The sequence below is a fragment of the Cetorhinus maximus genome, chromosome 5 (assembly GCF_964194155.1).
Source record: "Cetorhinus maximus chromosome 5, sCetMax3.hap1.1, whole genome shotgun sequence".
NCBI classification, from domain to species: domain Eukaryota; kingdom Metazoa; phylum Chordata; class Chondrichthyes; order Lamniformes; family Cetorhinidae; genus Cetorhinus; species Cetorhinus maximus.
The window spans coordinates 159831592-159857195 of record NC_135883.1 but is presented as its reverse complement, the minus strand read 5'-3'; the positions used below and the strand labels follow the sequence as shown (position 1 = coordinate 159857195).

General features: G+C 48.7%; 1 protein-coding gene across 1 annotated transcript in view; it reads left to right on the top strand.

Annotated features, from left to right (window-relative positions):
* Positions 1 to 25496, top strand: part of LOC144680392 (heme-binding protein 2-like) — a 39064-nt gene extending 13568 nt beyond the window's left edge. The window contains exons 3-4 of the mRNA XM_078541361.1: positions 4186 to 4360; positions 25389 to 25496. Coding sequence (XP_078397487.1) covers positions 4186 to 4360; positions 25389 to 25476 — 263 coding nt within the window. The 3' untranslated portion in view covers positions 25477 to 25496. The remainder of the gene's footprint in view (positions 1 to 4185; positions 4361 to 25388) is intronic.
* The last annotated feature ends 108 nt before the right edge of the window (positions 25497 to 25604 follow it).

Here is a 25604-nt window from a genome sequence, read left to right as displayed (position 1 = left end):
ACATCGGGAGTTCCCCCCGACATCACCGCACGTCATTTTACACGTCAGTGAGCAGGCCCCGCCCCCACTTGCCGATGCGTAAAATCCTGCCCCATGTGTTCACATACATGGACAGTAACATTAATTTAGACATTGTTACTCTCCCGCTTACCCTGAGCCCACCTTGTATACTTTAAAATGGAACACCAGTAAAACTAGGAAATAAGAATGCCGGTCAAAACTGTTTTTACCTTCTGGGAAGTTATTAGCACCACCATTGGCCCAGCTGTAGAGGGACACATGAAGAAGACTGGAAGAGCAATAGTAATAGGACATTCAATAGCTAGGGGACAGGTTGTATTTTTCTGTGACTGCAGAGGTGAATTTGGATGGTATATTGCCTCCATGGTGCCAGGGTCAAAGATGTCACGGTTCAGCTGCTGAGCATCCTGCTGGGGAAGAGTGAACAGCCAGCGGTCTGGTCCATAGCAGTACCAACGGCACAGACACAATGAGGAATGTGATCCTGCAGTCAGGATTTAGGGAGCTAGGTAGGAAGATAGCATCCTGGAGTTCCTGCGTAGGGCAGAATGTGCATTCAAGAGGTCAGAGCTGCCCTGCCATTCCTCAATCTATTAGGTAAATAAACTTACTACCACTAATACAGCTTACTACTTAAAAAAATAAAGACTCACCAGCTTCTCACTTCCTTTCTACTGATGCCATTGAAACATAAGGAAGGTAGCCAAATGTTTTATTTAAACCTCATTGCCTTTCTTAATTTTTTTTTTTTGCAGTTTTTCATTTCCCAGCTGCTTAAACTATCTCCTTAGCTTTGGAGACAGGGAAACAAGCTACAGTACTCACAAGCCAATCAATTCATAATTTCCAGTGATGTGACATTTGATTTATTTTTTTCTCTCCTATTTTATTTCAAACTCCAGCATGCCCAGGCCCACTCCTCCTCCGCAGACTCTCCTTGAGGAATGGAATGGAATATAAAAGTAGGGATGTTTTTCATGTAGCTTTACAGGGCATTGGTGAGACCACATCTAGGAAACTGTGTACAGTTTTGGTCTCCTTTTTTAATAAAGGACATAGTTGCACGAGAAGCAGTTCAGAGAAGCTTCACACGACTGATTCCTGGGCTGAGCAGATTATCTTATGAGGAAAGGTTGGACAGGTTGGGCCTGTATCCATTGAAGTTTAGAAGATGGAGGTGATTTTATTGAAACATATAAGACCCAGAGGAGGCTGGACAGGGTGGATGTTGAGAGGATATTTCCCCTTGTTGGAGAGACCAGAACTGGGGGACACAGTTTAAAATTAATGGGTTTCCCATTTAAGAGAGATGAGAAGAATTTTGTTTTTTCTCAGAAGGTCGTGCGTCTGTCTAACCCACTTCCCCTGAGATGGGTAGAGGCAGGTCATTGAATATTTTTAAGGCAGAAATAGGTAAATTTGTGACCAACAATGGAGTCAAAGGTACAGGGGGTAGGCAAGAATGTTGAGTTGAGACCACAGTCAGATCAGCCATGATCTTACTGAATGGTGGAGCAGGCTCAAGGAGCCAAATGACTTACTCCTGCTATTAATTTGTATGTTTATATGAAAGTGAGATCAGGCGATTGATTTGCAAAACACGTCCCTTCAGTCTTCAAGCCTCTCGTCACCTGTCATTTTAATTCTCCATCTTGCTTCCATGCTGATCTTGCTGTCCACAGTCTCCTGCCATGTTCCAATGACTCTCATCAGAACCTCTGCCTCCATTTCCTTTCCTTTCTCTTTGCTGGTTTCCTTTTTTCTCTCTTGTTTTGCTCGTTTTGTTTTCAGGTGGTAGTTGTTCAGATTCTGTCAATCATACCTCCTCCAGACACATCTTTTGTTTCTTTACAATAGGAAGGAGATCAAGGCCTTGGAGAGAGTGCAGAAGAGATTTACGAGAATGATAGGAGTGTAGATGGGCCTCAGTTACATGGAGAGACTGGAGAGGTTGGAGGTCATTTCATTAGAGCAGAGAAAGTTGCCAGGAGAGTTGAGAGAGGTTTGCAGAACCAAGAATGGATTTGACAGAGTAAATAAGGAGAAACTGTTTCCAGTGGCAGAGCGGTCGATAACCGGAGGACATAGAATTAAGATGATTGGCAAAAGGATCAGGTGGAACATTTATTTAAACAATGAGTCACTGTGATATGGAGAGCACTGCCTGAATGGTGGTGAAGCAAGTTCAATCGTAAAATTGAAAAGACAATTCTTGCGATAATGGGAAACATTTTTGTGTGTCTGTAGGAAAAGAGGAGGTCAGGGTGATTAGTGGGATATGTCCACCAAACAACACAGGAGCAGCCTGCCTGGAAGCTGTATCATTCTGTGTGTCTATGATTCAATGTAACCACATCAGTGTTTTACACATCTCAGCAAAGTTTCCCTGACTCACCATCAGCAATATTTTGCCTCAGTTTTCACAGTGGAGGACACTAGTACCACCCCAATAGGAACAGGTAGTGCAGAGAATATAGAGAAGGAGGAACTTAGAACAATCACCATCACTAGAGAAAAAGTACTGAGCAAACTATTGGGATTAAAGGGTGACAAGTCCCCAGGACCTGATGGCCTTCATCCCAGGGTCTTAAAGGAAGTGGCAGTGGAGATAGTAGATACATTGGCTATAATATTGCAAAATTCCCTGGATTCTGGACAGGTTCCAGTGGATTGGAAAAATGCTAATATAACACCCTTATTCAAAAAGGGTGGGAAGCAGAAAGTAGGAAACTATAGACCAGTTAGTTTAACACCTGTCGTTGGGAAATTGTTGGAATCTATTATTAAGGAAGTAGTAATGGGGCATTTGGAAAACCAAAATACAATCCATCAGAGTCAGCGTGGTTTTATGAAGAATAAATTGTGTTTGACTAATTTGCTAGAGTTCTTTGACGATATGACAGGCCAAGTGGATAATGGGGATCCTGTAGATGTAGGATATCTGGACTTCCAGAAGGCCTTTGATAAGGTGCTGCACAAAAGATTAATACACAAGATAAGATCACACTGAGCTAGGGGTAATATATTATCTTGGATAGAGGATTGGCTAACCAACAGAAAGCAGAGAGTCGGGATAAATGGGTCTTTTTCTGGATGGCAAGCTGTAACTAGTGGGATGCCACAGGGTTCGGTCCTTGGGACCCAACTATTTACAACCTATATTAATGACTTGGATTCAGGACTAGAAGGTACTATAGCTAAATCTGCAGATTATAACAAAATAGGTGGGAAAGTATGTTGCAATGAAGAAATAAGAAATTTACAAATGGATATGGACAGGTTCAGTGAATGGGCCAAAATTTGGCAGATGGAGTTTAACGTGGATAAGTGTGAGGTTATCCATTTTGGTCAGAAGAATAAAAAGGCGACTTATTATTTAAATGGAGAGAAACTTCAGAATGCTTCAGTGCAGAGGGATCTGGTTGTCCTCATGCATGAATCGCTGAAAGCTAGTATGCAGGTACAGCAGGTAATAAGGAAGGCAAATGGAATTTTGGCATTTATTGCTGAAGGAATAGCGTATAAAAATAGGGAAGTATTGTTGCAACTGTACAAAGCATTGCTGAGACCACACCTGAAGTACTGTGCACAGTTTTGGTCCCCTTACTTGAGGAAGGAAGTAGTTGTACTAGAGGCGGTTCAGAGGAGGTTCACTAGACTTATTCCAGAGATGCAGGGCTTGTCTTATGAGGAGAGATTGAGCAGTTTAGGCCTATACTTGCTAGAGTTTAGAAGGATGAGAGGAGATCTAATTGAGGTATATAAGATGCTAAAGGGGACAGACAAAGTAGACGTGCAGCAGATGTTTCCCCTTCTGGGGCATTTTAGAAGGAGAGGCCATAGTTTTATGCTAAGGGGTGGAAGATTTAAATCAGAGATGAGGAGGAATTACTTTTCTCAAAGGGCCGTGAATCTATGGAATTCACTACCTCAGAGTGCAGGGGATGCCGGGATGCTGAATAAATTTAAGGAGGAGATAGACAGATTTTTAATTAGTAATGGGTTATGGGGAGATGGTGGGAAATTGAAGTTGTGGCCAAAATCAGATCAGCCATGATCATAATGAATGGCAGGGCAGGCTCGAGGGGCTGAATTGCCTACTTCTGCTCCTTGTTCTTATGTTCGTATTAGCAATGCTGTAACATTGTGTTTCTTTGTCTACAGGTACAATTGTTCCCATCTCTGCACCTTGGACAGTTTCTGGATCCATGGAAAAAGGCACAATGGAACAGACATTTATAATATCTGTTATGATAGTTGCTGAAGTCATCAATCCACCAGAACCAACAGATCAAACAGTTCAACTAGGGAGTGGATCTTCTGATTGGTACTATGTCAGGTGAATTCAGTTACTGATTTGTATTGTGTTTGATATTGCTTTAACTCAGCTTTCGTGTCAACATCACTCAACCTAGAGTCGGATTGTGATAAATGGGCTTATCCGGGTACATAGGAACATTGGTCAATATTAATTGTATAATGGAGTGATTCATATCTCACAATCTGCAGTTCCTTCTTCTGAGAACACAGCGAGACCTCCCCATTCACATTAGTCAGGTTCATATGGAGTTGGCTCCTGTTTTTCCGACATTCTCACATCCACCACATTGTTTATTTTTGGAAGAACAAATTCACATCCTTGTTATATATAGATACAATAAGCATAGTGGGAGAGGAAGTATTGTAGGGACTGGCATTCTTGAAGGTGGATAAATCACCAGGGCCGGATGGATTGTATCCAGGCTGTTGAACGAAGACAGGGAAGAAATCGTAGATGCTCTGAGGATCACTTTCCAATCCTCACTAGACACAGGCGAGCTCACAGAAGATTCTTGACTTGCGAATGTCGTACCATTTTTTAAAAAGGGTGTGAGGGATATGCCAGAAAATTACAGGCCAGTCAGTCTGACTTTGGTGGTGGGAAAATTATTGGAGACAACTCTGAGAGACAGGATGAACTGTCACTTAGAAAGGGGCAGATCGATCATGGAGACTCAGCATGGTTTTGTTAGGGAATATTGTTTCTTGCTAGCTTAATTAAATTTTTGAGGAAGCAACAAGGAGGATTGATGAGAGTAGTGCAGTGGATGTTGTCTACATGGATTTTAGTGAGGCATTTGAAAAGATCCCGCATGGCAGACTGTTCAGAAAAGTGAGATCCCATTGGATACAGGGGAAGGTGGCTGGTTGGATCCCAAATTGGCTCAGTGACAGGAAACAAAGAGTTTCCAGTGGTTTTCCACAGGGCTCAGTGTTGGGACCTTGCTGTTTGTTGTATTTATTAATGATTTAGATGTAAATGTGGGAGGTATCATTGGGAAATTTGTAAATTACACAAAAATTGGCTGTGCAGATGATAGTGAAGCGGACAGCTGTTGACTCCAGAATTATATCAATGGTTTCATTGAGTGGGTGGAGAAATGGCAAATGGAATTCAATCCGGAAAAGTGTGAGGTAATGCATTTGGGGAGGGCAAAAGAAGCAAGGGAATATTCAATAAACGGGAAGTTATTGAGAGGGGTTGAGGAAGTGAGAGACTTTGGAGCGCATGTGCACAGGTCCTTGACGGTGGTAGGACAGGTAGACAAGGTGGTTAACTTTATTGGGTGAGCTATTTAATATAAAAGCAGGGATGTAATGATGGAACTTTATAAAGTGCCGATTAGGCCACAGCTGGAATTCTGTGCACAGTTCTAGTCACCACATTACAGGAAGGACATAATTGCTCAGGAGAGAGTGCAGAAGAGATTTACAAGAATGTTGCCTGGGCTTCAAAATTGCAGCTATGAGGAGAGATTGGATCGGCTCAGGTAGTTTTCCTCAGAACAGAGGAAGCTAAGGAGTGACCTAATTGAGGTTTACAAAGTTATGTGGGGCCGAGAATGTGTAAACAGGAAAGACTTGATTCCCCTGGCTGAGGGGTCAGTTAGCAGAGGACATAGATTTAAGGTGATTGGTAGGAGTATTAGATGGGACATGTGGAAAAACTTTGGAATTCATTGCTTAAGTTGGTGGATGAGGCTGAAAAGCTCAACTCTTTTAAATGGTACCTGGACCTGCATCTGAAGCACTGTAACCTGCAAGGCTACGGACCTATTGCTGGAAAGTGGGATTAAAATGAGCAGTTAGTTTTGTTTTCCTCTTTTTTGGTTGGCGCAGACATGATGGGCTGAATGGCCTGTTTCTTCACCGTACCTTTTCTATGGTTCTGTGGTTAATCAGTGCCTGACACAAAACCATTTCATTTCATCATCTCATTGAGATATCTGATGTTCTACTCTAATTAATTTAAATGTCTCTTTATCTGCTCTTTCTGTGCTTAGTCATAAATGGCACAGTTGCAATGTTACTGGCTTCCCTCCCATACCCTTTGGAGGGGACATTTTCCTCATATGTGTCTGGATGATGAATGTCGGTGTGATTTGCTGACCCTAGAGAGGATCAAGCTGGGCTCAGTCCTTTCCTCACTCAACATAGTGTGAATTAGTCAATCAGTGAGGGTCACTACACAGGACGATCTCCAATGTAGACATTGTCCTCCTGCTGTAATGAACGGTGATGCTATTTTGTCATCTGTAGAGTTTGCACATTGAGCTTTTACAGTGAGCAGTTGTGATCGCAGAGATTGCTGTTTGGTAAAATTACGGCTTAGTTTTCACTCTGTTTAAATTATTGATAGAAAGTCAGACTTAGGGCCTGTGAATTCCCAACCAGTGACCCCTGTGATCAACAATTCACTCCAGGAATTCCCGATCACAGATTCTGTCCTCATATTTTAAACAATCAAAGAAAGTGGAAGTGTTCCCTTCAAAGAGCAGAAGTTGGGGTGGGAGGAGTTCCTGAGATATCAGCTGGGTGTGGGTCATCCTTTATATGGGTTGGCAATACGTGGTAGAGTTGTAAAGAGCAGGAAATGCTGCAGGCAATTTGTGCACAGCAAGATCATACTAACATACAAATTATGAGCAGGAGTAGGCCATCAGCCCTGGAACCTTCTCTGCCATTCACAAAGATCATGTCTGATCAGATTGCGGCCTCAACGTCACTTTCCTGCCTACCCCCTATACCTTTCACTCCCTTAATAGTCAAGAATCTATCTCCCTCTACCTTAAAACTATTGAATGACCCTCTTCTGTTCTCTGGGGAAGAGAGTTCCACTGACTCAAGACCCTCTGAGAGAAAAAAGTTCACTTCATCTCCATTTTCAATAGGAGAGCTCTTATTTTTAAACTTTGCTCTCAGGTTCAGGTCTCTCCAACAAGGGGAAACATCCTCTCAGCATCCACTCTGTCAAGCCCCCTCAGCATCTTTTATGTTTCAATAAGATCACCTCATTCTTCGATTTGCCCAACATGCTCAACCTTTCCTCATAAGATAACTCATCACAGGAACCATTGGAGTGAATCTTCTCTGAACTGCTTCTAAGTCAATTATGTCCTTTCCTAATTTAGGAGACCATAACTGTCCACAGAACTCTAGATGTAAGATCACCAATGCACTGTAGAAATATAGCAAAGGATCCCTCCTTTTATATTCCAATAACGATACCATTTCCCTCTTCTAATCATTTGCTATATCTGTATATTAGCTTCTTGTGATACATCAACTCAGACACCCAGATCCCTCTGCACCTCAGAGTCTGCAATCTCTCTCCATTTAAACAATCTGCTGCTTTTCCATTCTTCCTGCCAAAGTGGACAAGTACCAAAATGGGCAAGAGGAATTACATTGACTATTTTCCAATCTGATGGGACCCTTCTAGAATCCAGGGAATTTTGGAAACTCAAAACTAATGCATCTATTATCTCAGCAGTTGCTTCTTCTAAGACTGTAGGATGAAGTCCATCAGGGCCTGGGGGCTTGTCAGCCTTTACTTACAATAATTTCCTCAGTACTCTTTCCCTGGTGATTGTAATTGTTTTAAGTTGCTCCCCCACTTTCATGTCTTGGTTCACAATTATCCCTGGGATATTATTTTTTCCTCTACAATGAAGGTGGATGGAAAATGTCTGTTAAATTCACCCGGGAACCATCCGATAATTCAATTTAATTCAGAGACTTTGGATGGTTCCAACTCTCTTAGCAGAATAGTTACTCAGGGAAAGTTAGAATAATTAAAACCAAATCTAAATTCTGGCTAACTATCGGATTGACCTCCCCCTCCCCACCCAGAACCACCGAGGGACTGCCCTTCACACCCCAGATACCACAACTAGACCGTGAATCACCTGATTATCCCCAGCCTCCCGACTACTCCCCGACCACTTGCCGAGGTCCCACCCATCGCCCCGACTGCACTCCAGACCCGCCGACCACACACCAATTCCCTGACTACACTCACTAACCCCGACAAAACGGCAGCACACTGACTACACTCACTAACCCCGACAAAACGGCAGCACACTGACTACACTCACTAACCCCCGACAAAACTGCAGCACACTGACTACACTCACTAACCCCGGACAAAACGGCAGCACACTGGCTACACTCACTAACCCCGACAAAACGGCAGCACACTGACTACACTCTCTAACCCCCGACAAAACGGCAGCACACTGACTACAAACAATAACCCCCGACAAAACGGCAGCACACTGGCTACACTCACTAACCCCCGACAAAACGGCAGCACACTGACTACATTCACTAACCCCCGACAAAACGGCAGCACGCTGACTACACTCAGTAACCCTCGACAAAACGGCAGCACTCTGACTACACTTACTAACGCCCGACAAAACGGCAGCACACTGACTACACTAACTAACCCCCGACAAAACGGCAGCACACTGACTACACTCACTTACCCCGACAAAACGGCAGCACACTGACTTCACTCACTAACCCCCGACAAAACGGCAGCACACTGACTACACTCACTAACCCCGACAAAACGGCAGCACACGGACTACACTCACTAACCCCGACAAAACGGCAGCACACTGACTACACTCACTAACCCCGACAAAACGGCAGCACACGGACTACACTCACTAACCCCGACAAAACGGCAGCACACTGACTACACTCACTAACCCCCGACAAAACGGCAGCACACTGACTACACTCTCTAACCCCCGACAAAACGGCAGCAAACTGACTACACTCACTAACCCCCGACAAAACGGCAGCACACTGACTACACTCTCTAACCCCCGACAAAACGGCAGCACACTGACTACACTCTCTAACCCCGACAAAATGGCAGCACACTGACTACACTCTCTAACCCCGACAAAACGGCAGCACACTGACTACACTCACTATCCCCGACAAAACGGCAGCAAACTGACTACACTCTCTAACCCACGACAAAATGGCAGCAAACTGACTAGACTCTCTAACCCCCGACAAAACGGCAGAACACTGACTACACTCTCTAACCCTGACAAAACGGCAGCACACTGACTACACTCACTTACTCCGACAAAACGGCAGCTCACTGACTACACTCAATAATTCCCGACAAAACAGCAGCACACTGACAACACTCACTAACGCCCGACAAAATGGCAGCACACTGACTACACTCACTAACCCCTGACAAAACGGCAGCAGACTGACTACACTCTCTAACCCCCGACAAAACGGCAGCACACTGACTACAATCTCTAACCCCCGACAAAACGGCAACACACTGACTACACTCACTAACCCCCGACAAAACGGCAGCACACTGACTACACTCACTAACCCCCGACAAAACGGCAGCACACTGACTACACTCTCTAACCCCCGACAAAACGGCAGCACGCTGACTACACTCACTAACCCCGATAAAACGGCAGCAATCTGAATACACTCACTAACCCCCGACAAAACGGCAGCAAACTGACTACACTCACTAACCCCCGACAAAACGGCAGCACACTGACTACACTCACTAACCCCCGACAAAAATGGCAGCACGCTGACTACACTCACTAACCCCCGAAAAAACGGCAGCACGCTGACTACACTCACTAACCCCGGACAAAACGGCAGCACACTGACTACACTCACTAACACCCGACAAAACGGCAGCACGCTGACTACACTCACGAACACCCAACAAAACGGCAGCACGCTGACTATACTCACTAAACCCCGACAAAACGGCAGCACACTGAATACACTCTCTAACCCCCGACAAAACGGCAGCACACTGACTACACTCACTAAACCCGACAAAACGGCAGCACACTGACTACACTCACTAACCCCCGACAAAACGGCAGCACACTGACTACACTCACTAACCCCCGACAAAACAGCAGCACACTGACTACACTCACTAACCCCCGACAAAACTGCAGCACACTGACTACACTCACTAACCCCCGACAAAACGGCAGCACACTGACTACACTCACTAACCACCGACAAAACGGCAGCGCACTGACTACACTCACTAACCCCCGACAAAACGGCAGCACACTGACTACACTCACTAACCCCCGACAAAACGTCAGCGCACTGACTACACTCACTAACCCCCGACAAAACGGCAGCGCACTGACTACACTCACTAACCCCCGACAAAACGGCAGCACGCTGACTACACTCGCTAACCCCGACAAAACGGCAGCACGCTGACGACACTCACTAACCCCGACAAAACGGCAGCACACTGACTACACTCTCTAACCCCCGACAAAACGGCAGCACACTGACTACACTCTCTAAACCAACAAATCGGCAGCACACTGAATACACTCACTAACCACCGACAAAACGGCAGCACACTGACTACACTCACTAACCCCCGACAAAACGGCAGCACACTGACTACTCTCTCTAACCACCGACAAAAACGGCAGCAAACTGACTACACTCACTAACCACCGATAAAACGGCAGCACACTGACTACACTCACTAACCACCGACAAAACGGGAGCACACTGATTACACTCACTAACACCCTGACAAAACGGCAGCACACTGACAACACTCAATGACCCTCGACAAAACAGCAGCACACCGACTACACTGACTAACCCCGACAAAACGGCAGCACACTGACTACACTCTCTAACCCCGACAAAACGGCAGCACACTGACTACACTCACTAACCCCGACAAAACGGCAGCACACTGACTACACTCTCTAACCCCGACAAAACGGCAGCACACTGACTACACTAACTAACCCCCGACAAAACGGCAGCACACTGACTACACTCACTTACCCCCGACAAAACGGCAGCACACTGTCTACACTCACTAAAACCGAGAAAACGGCAGCAAACTGACTTCACTCTCTAACCCCCGACAAAACGGCAGAACACTGACTACACTCACTGACACACGACAAAACGGCAGAACACTGACTACACTCTCTAACCCCGACAAAACGGCAGCACACTAACTACACTCACTAACCCACGACAAAAGTGCAGCACACCGACTACACTCACTAACCCCCGAAAAAACGGCAGCACACTGACTACACTCTCTAAACCCCGACAAAACGGCAGCACACTGACTACACTCACTAACCCCCACAAAACGGTAGCACACTGACTACACTCACTAACCCCGACAAAACGGCAGCACACTGACTACACTCACTAACCCCCGACAATCAAAACGGCAGCACACTGACTACACTCACTAACACCCGACAAAACGGTAGCACACTGACTACACTCACTAACCCCCGACAAAACGGCAGCACTCTGACTATACTCACTAACCCCCGACAAAACGGCAGCACACTGACTACACTCACTAACCCCAGACAAAACGTCAGCGCACTGACTACACTCACTAACCCCCGACAAAACGGCAGCACACTGACTACACTCACTAACCCCGTCAAAACGGCAGCACACTGACTACACTCTCTAACCCCTGACAAAACGGCAGCACACTGACTACACTCTCTAACCACTGACAAAACGGCAGCACACTGACGACACTCACTAACCCCCGACACAACGGCAGCACACTGACTACACTCACTAACACCCGACAAAACGGCAGCCCACTGACTACACTCACTGACAACCGATAAAACGGCAGCACACTGACTACACTCACTAACCCCGACAAAACGGCAGAACACTGACTACACTCTCTAACCCCGACAAAACGGCAGCACACTAACTACACTCACTAACCCACGACAAAAGGGCAGCACACCGACTACACTCACTAACCCCCGACAAAACGGCAGCACACTGACTACAGTCACTAACCAGCGACAAAACGGCAGCACACTGACTACACTCACTAACCCCCGACAAAACGGTAGTACACTGACTACACTCACTAACCCCGACAAAACGGCAGCACACTGACTACACTCTCTAACCCCGTCAAAACGGCAGCACACTGACTACACTCATTAACCCCCGACAAAACGGGAGCACACTGACTACACTCACTATCCCCCGACAAAACGGGAGCACACTGACTACACTCACTAACACCGACAAAACGGCAGCAAACTGACTACACTCTCTAACCCCGACAAAACCGCAGCACACTGACTACACTCTCTAACCCCGACAAAACGGCAGCACACTGACTACACTCTCAAACCCCGACAAAACGGCAGCACACTGACTACACTCACTATCCCCCGACAAAACGGCAGCACACTGTCTACACTCTCTAACCCCCGACAAAACGGCAGCACACTGACTACAGTCACTAACGCCCGACAAAACGGCAGCACACTGACTATACTCACTAACCCCCGACAAAACGTCAGCGCACTGACTACACTCACTAACCCCCGACAAAACGTCAGCGCGCTGACAACACTCACTAACCCCCGACAAAACGGCAGCACACTGACTACACTCACTAACCCCCGACAAAACGGCAGCACACTGACTACACTCACTAACCCCCGACAAAACGGCAGCACGCTGACTACACTCACTAACCCCGACAAAACGGCAGCAAACTGACTAGACTCTCTAACGCCGACAAAACGGCAGCACACTGACTACACTCACTAACATCGACAAAACGGCAGCAAACTGACGACACTCTCTAACGCCGACAAAACGGCAGCACACTGACTACACTCACTAACCCCCGACAAAAGGGCAGCACACTGACAACACTCTCTAACCCCCGACAAAACGGCAGCACACTGAGTACACTCACTAACCCCCGACAAAACGGCAGCACACTGACAACACTCTCTAACCCCGACAAAACGGCAGCACACTGACTACACTCACTAAACCCCGACAAAACGGCAGCACACTGACTACACCCACTAACCCCCGACAAAACGGCAGAACACTGTCTACACTCACTAAAACCGAGAAAACGGCAGCAAACTGACTTCACTCTCTAACCCCCGACAAAACGGCAGAACACTGACTACACTCACTGACACACGACAAAACGGCAGCACACTGACTACACTCACTAACCCCGACAAAACGGCAGAACACTGACTACACTCTCTAACCCCGACAAAACGGCAGCACACTAACTACACTCACTAACCCACGACAAAAGTGCAGCACACCGACTACACTCACTAACCCCCGAAAAAACGGCAGCACACTGACTACACTCTCTAAACCCCGACAAAACGGCAGCACACTGACTACACTCACTAACCCCCGACAAAACGGTAGCACACTGACTACACTCACTAACCCCGACAAAACGGCAGCACACTGACTACACTCACTAACCCCCGACAATCAAAACGGCAGCACACTGACTACACTCACTAACACCCGACAAAACGGTAGCACACTGACTACACTCACTAACCCCCGACAAAACGGCAGCACTCTGACTATACTCACTAACCCCCGACAAAACGGCAGCACACTGACTACACTCACTAACCCCAGACAAAACGTCAGCGCACTGACTACACTCACTAACCCCCGACAAAACGGCAGCACACTGACTACACTCACTAACCCCGTCAAAACGGCAGCACACTGACTACACTCTCTAACCCCTGACAAAACGGCAGCACACTGACTACACTCTCTAACCACTGACAAAACGGCAGCACACTGACGACACTCACTAACCCCCGACACAACGGCAGCACACTGACTACACTCACTAACACCCGACAAAACGGCAGCCCACTGACTACACTCACTGACAACCGATAAAACGGCAGCACACTGACTACACTCACTACCCCCGACAAAACGGCAGAACACTGACTACACTCTCTAACCCCGACAAAACGGCAGCACACTAACTACACTCACTAACCCACGACAAAAGGGCAGCACACCGACTATACACACTAACCCCCGACAAAACTGCATCACACTGACTGCACTCACTAACCCCCGACAAAACGGCAGCACACTGACTACAGTCACTAACAACCGACAAAACGGCAGCACACTGACTACTCTCACTAACCCCCGACAAAACGGTAGTACACTGACTACACTCACTAACCCCGACAAAACGGCAGCACACTGACTACACTCTCTAACCCCGTCAAAACGGCAGCACACTGACTACACTCATTAACCCCCGACAAAACGGGAGCACACTGACTACACTCACTATCCCCCGACAAAACGGGAGCACACTGACTACACTCACTAACATCGACAAAACGGCAGCAAACTGACTACACTCTCTAACCCCGACAAAACCGCAGCACACTGACTACACTCTCTAACCCCGACAAAACGGCAGCACACTGACTACACTCTCAAACCCCGACAAAACGGCAGCACACTGACTACACTCACTATCCCCCGACAAAACGGCAGCACACTGTCTACACTCTCTAACCCCCGACAAAACGGCAGCACACTGACTACACTCACTAACCCCGACAAAACGGCAGCACACTGACTATACTCACTAACCCCCGACAAAACGGCAGCGCACTGACTACACTCACTAACCCCCGACAAAACGTCAGCGCGCTGACTACACTCACTAACCCCCGACAAAACGGCAGCACACTGACTACACTCACTAACCCCCGACCAAACGGCAGCACACTGACTACACTCACTAACCCCCGACAAAACGGCAGCACACTGACTACACTCACTAACCCCCGACAAAATGGCAGCACGCTGACTACACTCACTAACCCCGACAAAACGGCAGCAAACTGACTAGACTCTCTAACGCCGACAAAACGGCAGCACACTGACTACACTCACTAACATCGACAAAACGGCAGCAAACTGACGACACTCTCTAACGCCGACAAAACGGCAGCACACTGACTACACTCACTAACCCCCGACAAAAGGGCAGCACACTGACTACACTCTCTAACCCCCGACAAAACGGCAGCACACTGAGTACACTCACTAACCCCCGACAAAACGGCAGCACACTGACAACACTCTGTAACCCCGACAAAACGGCAGCACACTGACTACACTCACTAAACCCCGACAAAACGGCAGCACACTGACTACACTCACTAACCCCCGACAAAACGGCAGCACACTGTCTACACTCACTAAAACCGAGAAAACGGCAGCAAACTGACTTCACTCTCTAACCCCCGACAAAACGGCAGAACACTGACTACACTCACTGACACACGACAAAACGGCAGCACACTGACTACACTCACTAACCCCGACAAAACGGCAGAACACTGACTACACTCTCTAACCCCGACAAAACGGCAGCAACCTAACTACACTCACTAACCCACGACAAAAGTGCAGCACACCGACTACACTCACTAACCCCCGAAAAAACGGCAGCACACTGACTACACTCTCTAAACCCCGACAAAACGGCAGCACACTGACTACACTCACTAACCCCCGACAAAACGGTAGCACACTGACTACACTCACTAACCCCGACAAAACGGCAGCACACTGACTACACTCACTAACCCCCGACAATCAAAACGGCAGCACACTGACTACACTCACTAACACCCGACAAAACGGTAGCACACTGACTACACTCACTAACCCCCGACAAAACGGCAGCACTCTGACTATACTCACTAACCCCCGACAAAACGGCAGCACACTGACTACACTCACTAACCCCAGACAAAACGTCAGCGCACTGACTACACTCACTAACCCCCGACAAAACGGCAGCACACTGACTACACTCACTAACCCCCGACAAAACGGCAGCGCACTGACTACACTCACTAACCACCAACAAAACGGCAGCACACTGACTACACTCACTAACCCCCGACAAAATGGCAGCACACTGACTACACACACTAACCCCCGACAAAACGGCAGCACACTGACTACACTCACTAACCCCCGACAAAACGGCAGCACACTGACTACACTCACTAACCCCCGACAAATCGACAGCACACTGACTACACTCACTAACCCCCGACAAAACGGTAGCACACTGACTACACTCACTAACCCCCGACAAAACGGCAGCACACTGACTACACTCAATAACCCCCGACAAAACGGCAGCCCACTGACTACACTCACTGACAACCGATAAAACGGCAGCACACTGACTACACTCACTAACCCCGACAAAACGGCAGAACACTGACTACACTCTCTAACCCCGACAAAACGGCAGCACACTAACTACACTCACTAACCCACGACAAAAGGGCAGCACACCGACTACACACACTAACCCCCGACAAAACTGCAGCACACTGACTGCACTCACTAACCCCCGACAAAACGGCAGCACACTGACTACACTCACTAACCACCGACAATACGGCAGCACACTGACTACACTCACTAACCCCCGACAAAACGGTAGTACACTGACTACACTCACTAACCCCGACAAAATGGCAGCACACTGACTACACTCTCCAACCCCGTCAAAACGGCAGCACACTGACTACACTCATTAACCCCCGACAAAACGGGAGCACACTGACTACACTCACTATCCCCCGACAAAACGGCAGCACACTGACTACACTCACTAACACCGACAAAACGGCAGCAAACTGACTACACTCTCTAACCCCGACAAAACAGCAGCACACTGACTACACTCTCTAACCCCGACAAAACGGCAGCACACTGACTACACTCTCAAACCCCGACAAAACGGCAGCACACTGACTACACTCACTATCCTCCGACAAAACGGAAGCACACTGTCTACACTCTCTAACCCCCGACAAAACGGCAGCACACTGACTACACTCACTAACGCCCGACAAAACGGCAGCACACTGACTATACTCACTAACCCCCGACAAAACGGCAGCGCACTGACTACACTCACTAACACCCGACAAAACGTCAGCGCGCTGACTACACTCACTAACCCTCGACAAAACGGCAGCACACTGACTACACTCACTAACCCCCGACCAAACGGCAGCACACTGACTGCACTCACTAACCCCCGACAAAACGGCAGCACACTGACTACACTCACTAACCCCCGACAAAACGGCAGCACGCTGACTACAATCACTAACCCCGACAAAACGGCAGCAAACTGACTAGACTCTCTAACGCCGACAAAACGGCAGCACACTGACTACACTCACTAACATCGACAAAACGGCAGCAAACTGACGACACTCTCTAACGCCGACAAAACGGCAGCACACTGACTACACTCACTAACCCCCGACAAAAGGGCAGCACACTGACTACACTCACTAACCCCCGACAATACGGCAGCACACTGACTACACTCTCTAACCCCCGACAAAACGGCAGCACACTGAGTACACTCACTAACCCCCGACAAAACGGCAGCACACTGACAACACTCTCTAACCCCGACAAAACGGCAGCACACTGACTACACTCACTAAACCCCGACAAAACGGCAGCACACTGACTACACTCACTAACCCCCGACAAAACGGCAGCACACTGTCTACACTCACTAACACCGAGAAAACGGCAGCAAACTGACTTCACTCTCTAACCCCCGACAAAACGGCAGAACACTGACTACACTCACTGACACACGACAAAACGGCAGCACACTGACGACACTCACTAACCCCGACAAAACGGCAGAACACTGACTACACTCTCTAACCCCGACAAAACGGCAGCACACTAACTACACTCACTAACCCACGACAAAAGTGCAGCACACCGACTACACTCACTAACCCCCGAAAAAACGGCAGCACACTGACTACACTCTCTAAACCCCGACAAAACGGCAGCACACTGACTACACTCACTAACCCCCGACAAAACGGTAGCACACTGACTACACTCACTAACCCCGACAAAACGGCAGCACACTGACTACACTCACTAACCCCCGACAATCAAAACGGCAGCACACTGACTACACTCACTAACACCCGACCAAACGGTAGCACACTGACTACACTCACTAACCCCCGACAAAACGGCAGCACTCTGACTATACTCACTAACCCCCGACAAAACGGCAGCACACTGACTACACTCACTAACCCCAGACAAAACGTCAGCGCACTGACTACACTCACTAACCCCCGACAAAACGGCAGCACACTGACTACACTCACTAACCCCCGACAAAACGGCAGCGCACTGACTACACTCACTAACCCCCGACAAAACGGCAGCACACTGACTACACTGACTTACCCCCGACAAAACGGCAGCACACTGACTACACTCTCTAACCCCGACAAAACGGCAGCACACTGACTACACTCACTAACCCCGACAAGACGGCAGCACTCTGACTAATCTCACTAACCACCAACAAAACGGCAGCACACTGACTACACTCACTAACCCCCGACAAAATGGCAGCACACTGACTACACACACTAACCCCCGACAAAACGGCAGCACACTGACTACACTCACTAACCCCCGACAAAACGGCAGCACACTGACTACACTCACTAACCCCCGACAAATCGACAGCACACTGACTACACTCTCTAACCCCCGACAAAACGGTAGCACACTGACTACACTCACTAACGCCGACAAAACGGCAGCACACTGACGACACTCTCTAACCCCGTCAAAACGGCAGTAAACTGACTACACTCTCTAACCCCCGACAAAACGGCAGCACACTGACTACACTCACTAACCCCGACAAAACGGCAGCACACTGACTACACTCACTAACCCCCGACAAAACGGTAGCACACTGACTACACTCACTAACCCCCGACAAAACGGCAGCACACTGACTACACTCAATAACCCCCGACAAAACGGTAGCACACTGACTACACTCACTAACCCCCACAAAACGGCAGCACACTGACTACACTCTCTAACCCCGTCAAAACGGCAGCACATTGACTACACTAACTAACCCCCGACAAAACGGAAGCACACTGACTACACTCACTAACACCGACAAAACGGCAGCAAACTGACTACACTCTCTAACCCCGTCAAAACGGCAGCACACTGACTACACTCTCTAACCCCCGACAAAACGGCAGCACACTGACTACACTCACTAACCCCGACAAAACGGCAGAACACTGACTACACTCACTAACCCCCGACAAAACGGTAGCACACTGACTACACTCACTAACCCCCGACAAAACGGCAGCACACTGACTACACTCACTAACTCCCGACAAAACGGTAGCACACTGACTACACTCACTAACCCCCACAAAACGGCAGCACACTGACTACACTCTCTAACCCCGTCAAAACGGCAGCACATTGACTACACTAACTAACCCCCGACAAAACGGCAGCACACTGACTACACTCACTAACACCGACAAAACGGCAGCAAACTGACTACACTCTCTAACCCCGACAAAACGGAAGCACACTGACTACACTCACTAACCCCCGACAAAACGGCAGCACACTGACTACACTCTCTAACCCCGACAAAACTGCAGCACACTGACTACACTCACTAACCCCCGACAAAACGGCAGCACACTGACTACACTCACTAACCCCCGACAAAACGGCAGCACACTGTTTACACTCACTAACACCGACAAAACGGCAGCAAACTGACTACACTCTCTAACCCCCGACAAAACGGCAGCACACTGACTACACTCACTAACCCCCGACAAAATGGCAGCACACTGACTACACTCACTAACCCCCGACAAAACGGCAGCACACTGACTACACTCTCTAACCCCCACAAAACGGCAGCACACTGACTACACTCACTAACCCCCGACAAAACGGCAGCACACTGAATACACTCACTAACCCCCGACAAAACGGCAGCACACTGACTACACTCACTAACCCCCGACAAAACGGCAGCACACTGACTACACTCACTAACCCCCGACAAAACGGCAGCACACTGACTACACTCACTAACCCCGACAAAACGGCAGCACACTGAACACACTCACTAACCCCCGACAAAACGGCAGCACACTGACTACACTCACTTACCCCCGACAAAACGGCAGCACACTGACTACACTCACTAACCCCCGACAAAACGGCAGCACACTGACTACACTCACTAACCCCCGACAAAACGGCAGCACACTGACTACACTCACTAACCCCCGACAAAACGGCAGCACACTCACTACACTCTCTAACCCCCGACAAAACGGCAGCACACTGACTACACTCTCTAACCCACGACAAAACGGCAGCACACTGACCACACTCTCTAACCCCCGACAAAACGGCAGCACACTGACTACACTCTCTAACCCACAACAAAACGGCAGCACACTGACTACACTCTCTAACCCCCGACAAAATGGCAGCACACTGACTACACTCACTAACCCCCGAAAAAACGGCAGCACACTGACTACACTCACTAACCCCCGACAAAACGGCAGCACACTGACTACACTCACTAACCCCCGACAAAACGGCAGCACACTGACTACACTCACTAACCCAGACAAAACGGCAGCACACTGACTACACTCACTAACCCCCGACAAAACGGCAGCACACTGACTACACTCACTAACCCCCGACAAAACGGCAGCACACTGACTACACTCACTAACCCCCGACAAAACGGCAGCACACTGACTACACTCACTAACCCCCGACAAAACGGCAGCACACTGACTACACTCACTAACCCCCGACAATACGGCAGCACACTGACTACACTCACTAACCCCCGACAAAACGGCAGCACACTGACTACACTCACTAACCCCCGACAAAACGGCAGCACACTGACTACACTCTCTAACCCCCGACAAAACGGCAGCACACTGACTACACTCACTAACCCCCGACAAAACGGCAGCACACTGACTACACTCACTAACCCCCGACAAAACGGCAGCACACTGACTACACTCACTAACCCCCGACAAAACGGCAGCACACTGACTACACTCACTAACCCCGACAAAACGGCAGCACACTGACTACACTCTCTAACCCCCGACAAAACGGCAGCACACTGACTACACTCTCTAACCCCCTACAAAACGGCAGCACACTGACTACACTCTCCAACCCCCGACAGAACGGCAGCACACTGACTACACTCACTAACCCCCGACATAACGGCAGCACACTGACTACACTCACTAACCCCCGACAAAACGGCAGCACACTGACTACACTCACTAACCCCCGACTAAACGGCAGCACACTGACTACACTCACTAACCCCCGACAAAACGGCAGCACACTGACTACACTCACTAACCCCCGACAAAACGGCAGCACACTGACTACACTCACTAACCCCCGACAAAACGGCAGCACATGGACTACACTCACTAACCCCCGACAAAACGGCAGCACACTGACTACACTCACTAACCCCCGACAAAATGGCAGCACACTGACTACACTCACTAACCACCGACAAAACGGCAGCACACTGACTACACTCTAACCCCGACAAAACGGCAGCACACTGACTACACTCTCTAACCCCCGACAAAACGGCAGCACACTGACTACACTCACTAACCCCCGACAAAACGGCAGCACACTGACTACACTCACTAACCCCGACAAAACGGCAGCACACTGACTACACTCACTAACACCCGACAAAACGGCAGCACACTGACTACGCTCACTAACCCCCGACAAAACGGCAGCACACTGACTACACTCACTAACCCCAGACAAAACGGCAGCACACTGACCACACTCACTAACCCCGACAAAACGGAAGCACATTGACAACACTCACTAACCCCCGACAAAACGGCAGCACACTGACTACACTCTCTAACCCCCGACATAACGGCAGCACACTGACTACACTCTCTAACCCCCGACAAAACGGCAGCACACTGACTACACTCACTAACCCCCGACAAAACGGCAGCACACTGAATACACTCACTAACCCCCGACAAAACGGCAGCACACTGACTACACTCTCCAACCCCCGACAAATCGGCAGCACACTGACTACACTCACTAACCCCCGACTAAACGGCAGCACACTGACTACACTCACTAACCCCCGACAAAACGGCATCACTCTGACTACACTCTCTAACCCCCGACAAAACGGCATCACACTGACTACACTCTCAAACCCCCGACAAAACGCCAGCTCACTGACTACACTCACTAACCCCCGACAAAACGGCAGCACACTGACTACACTCACTAACCCCCGACAAAACGGCAGCACACTGACTACACTCACTAACCCCCGACAAAACGGCAGCACACTGACTACACTCTCTAACCCCCTACAAAACGGCAGCACACTGACTACACTCACTAACCCCCGACAAAACGGCAGCACACTGACTACACTCACTAACCCCCGACAAAACGGCAGCACACTGACTACACTCACTAACCCCCGACAAAACGGCAGCACACGGACTACACTCACTAACCCCCGACAAAACGGCAGCACACTGACTACACTCACTAACCCCCGACAAAACGGCAGCACACTGACTACACTCACTAACCACCGACAAAACGGCAGCACACTGACTACACTCTAACCCCGACAAAACGGCAGCACACTGACTACACTCTCTAACCCCCGACAAAACGGCAGCACACTGACTACACTCACTAACCCCCAACAAAACGGCAGCACACTGACTACACTCACTAACCCCGACAAAACGGCAGCACACTGACTACACTCACTAACACCCGACAAAACGGCAGCACACTGACTACGCTCACTAACCCCCGACAAAACGGCAGCACACTGACTACACTCACTAACCCCAGACAAAACGGCAGCACACTGACCACACTCACTAACCCCGACAAAACGGAAGCACATTGACAACACTCACTAACCCCCGACAAAACGGCAGCACACGGACTACACTCTCTAACCCCCGACATAACGGCAGCACACTGACTACACTCTCTAACCCCCGACAAAACGGCAGCACACTGACTACACTCACTAACCCCTGACAAAACGGCAGCACACTGAATACACTCACTAACCCCCGACAAAACGGCAGCACACTGACTACACTCTCCAACCCCCGACAAATCGGCAGCACACTGACTACACTCACTAACCCCCGACTAAACGGCAGCACACTGACTACACTCTCTAACCCCCGACAAAACGGCATCACACTGACTACACTCTCAAACCCCCGACAAAACGCCAGCTCACTGACTACACTCACTAACCCCCGACAAAACGGCAGCACACTGACTACACTCACTAACCCCCGACAAAACGGCAGCACACTGACTACACTCACTAACCCCCGACAAAACGGCAGCACACTGACTACACTCACTAACCCCCGACAAAACGGCAGCACACTGACTACACTCTCTAACCCCCGACAAAACGGCAGCACACTGACTACACTCACTAACCCCCGACAAAACGGCAGCACACTGACTACAATCTCAAACCCCCGACAAAACGGCAGCACACTGACTACAATCCCAACCCACCAACTAATCCTCTAACCACCCCCTCCCCCTCCCCCAGACACCCTTCCGACCCCCCTGACAACCCCCTACCACCTTCCCACTACTCTCCTAATCTCTCAACTACTCCCTACCCACCCCCAACTACTCACCCAGCAACTGGTAGAACCCTCCCCTTCCCATGACCAACTCCCATCCTCCCCGGATAAACTCCCATTCCCTTGCCTGCCCCTGGCTCACCCTACAATCCCACCATCCCCACTGACCACCAGACCTCCCCCGATCCTACCCACTTACCTTGCACACTTACCTTCTCTCTGGCTTCTCAAAATGGCTGGGTCCTTAACTTCATAAGACGTAGTAGCAGAAGTCGGCCATTTGGCCCATCAAGCTTGCACAGCTATTCAACGAGATCATGGCTGACCTGATACTCCTCAACTCCACTTTTGTGCTTTTTCCACATAATCCTTGATTCCCTTCCTGATTAAAACTCTGTCTATCTCAACCTTGAATGTATTTTGCAGCTCAGCCTCTTCAGCTCATTAAACTTTAAACTTACCTGCTTTATAGCAGCTGCTGCCATAAAAAGGGGTCTGGCCTCCTCTCGAATGATTCTGCTGCCCTCGACTGAAGGCCTCGGGAACACGCTGCACTGCACATTTCTCACCTGGCCCGAGGTGAAAGGTCGGGAGAGGAAGGTGGAGCTGCTGAGTAAGTTCGGAAAAAGGATCAGAGTGGCAATCAAATAGTCGTTGTCAATTCTTGGAAGTTCTGGCCCAAGTTCTCTGCCTCAAACTGAAAGCAAAATTCAATCATATTATGGACACTGCTGCCTAGATGTGCCTTTACTGTTATGTACCATTAAATAATCCTGTCTTGCTGTCCATGACCAGATGTAGCATTGTCTGCTCTCTGGTTGGCTGTAGAATGTGCTGCTCTAAGATACTGTCCCAAAAACACTTGATGAACACATCTTGCCAACCTGATTCATCCAATTTATATGTAGATTAAAATTACCCATGATTATCACTGTACCTAGATGGTAGCGATTGTGGGTTTGGAAGATGCTGTCTAAGGAGACTTGGTGAGTTCCTGCACTGCATCTTTTAGATGATAGACACTGCTGCCACTGTGCACCAGTGGTGGAGGGAGTGAATGTTTGTGGATGGGACGCCAATCAAGTGCGCTGCTTTCTCCTGGATAATGTCAAACTGCTCAAGTGTTGATGGAGCAGCACTCATCCAGGCAAGCGGAGAGTATTCCATCAAATTCTTGTAGTTGGTGGACAGTCTTTGGGGAGTCAGGAGGTAAGTTATTCACCACAGGATTTCCAACCTCTGACCTTCTCTTGTAGACACAGTATTTATATGACTAGTCCAGTTCAGTTTCTGGTCAACGGTAACCCACAGGAAGTTGATAGTAGGGGATTCAGTGATGGTAATGCCATTGAATGTCATTTCCCTGTATTAAATCCAATCTGCCACTTGTCTGCCCATTGGGCTAGCTTATCTATTATGTCACTACAGCTGTGGATGAACTGAATGGTGGAGGGTCCTCAGTGGGCTGATTGTCCTGACAATCCATTTGGCTTCCATAAGGGCTTTGTCAGGAGGAACAAAAATGAAAATTATATATTCTTAATTCTGTTGCAGAGCTTTTGACCAGAAACTTGATGGGCAACAATATGAAAAACTTGTGACTGCATTCCAAGGACTTGGAACAAGACAATCAACACGTTGATCCGGAATTTTCCATTTCTTTTTATAACACACATGGGCTCATGCAAATAGCTTTTGGCAAGATAGTAAATCCTCTCGGGTAGGTTTTGTTATCTCTGTAGACATCAACAGTGAGATGTGCTTAACTCT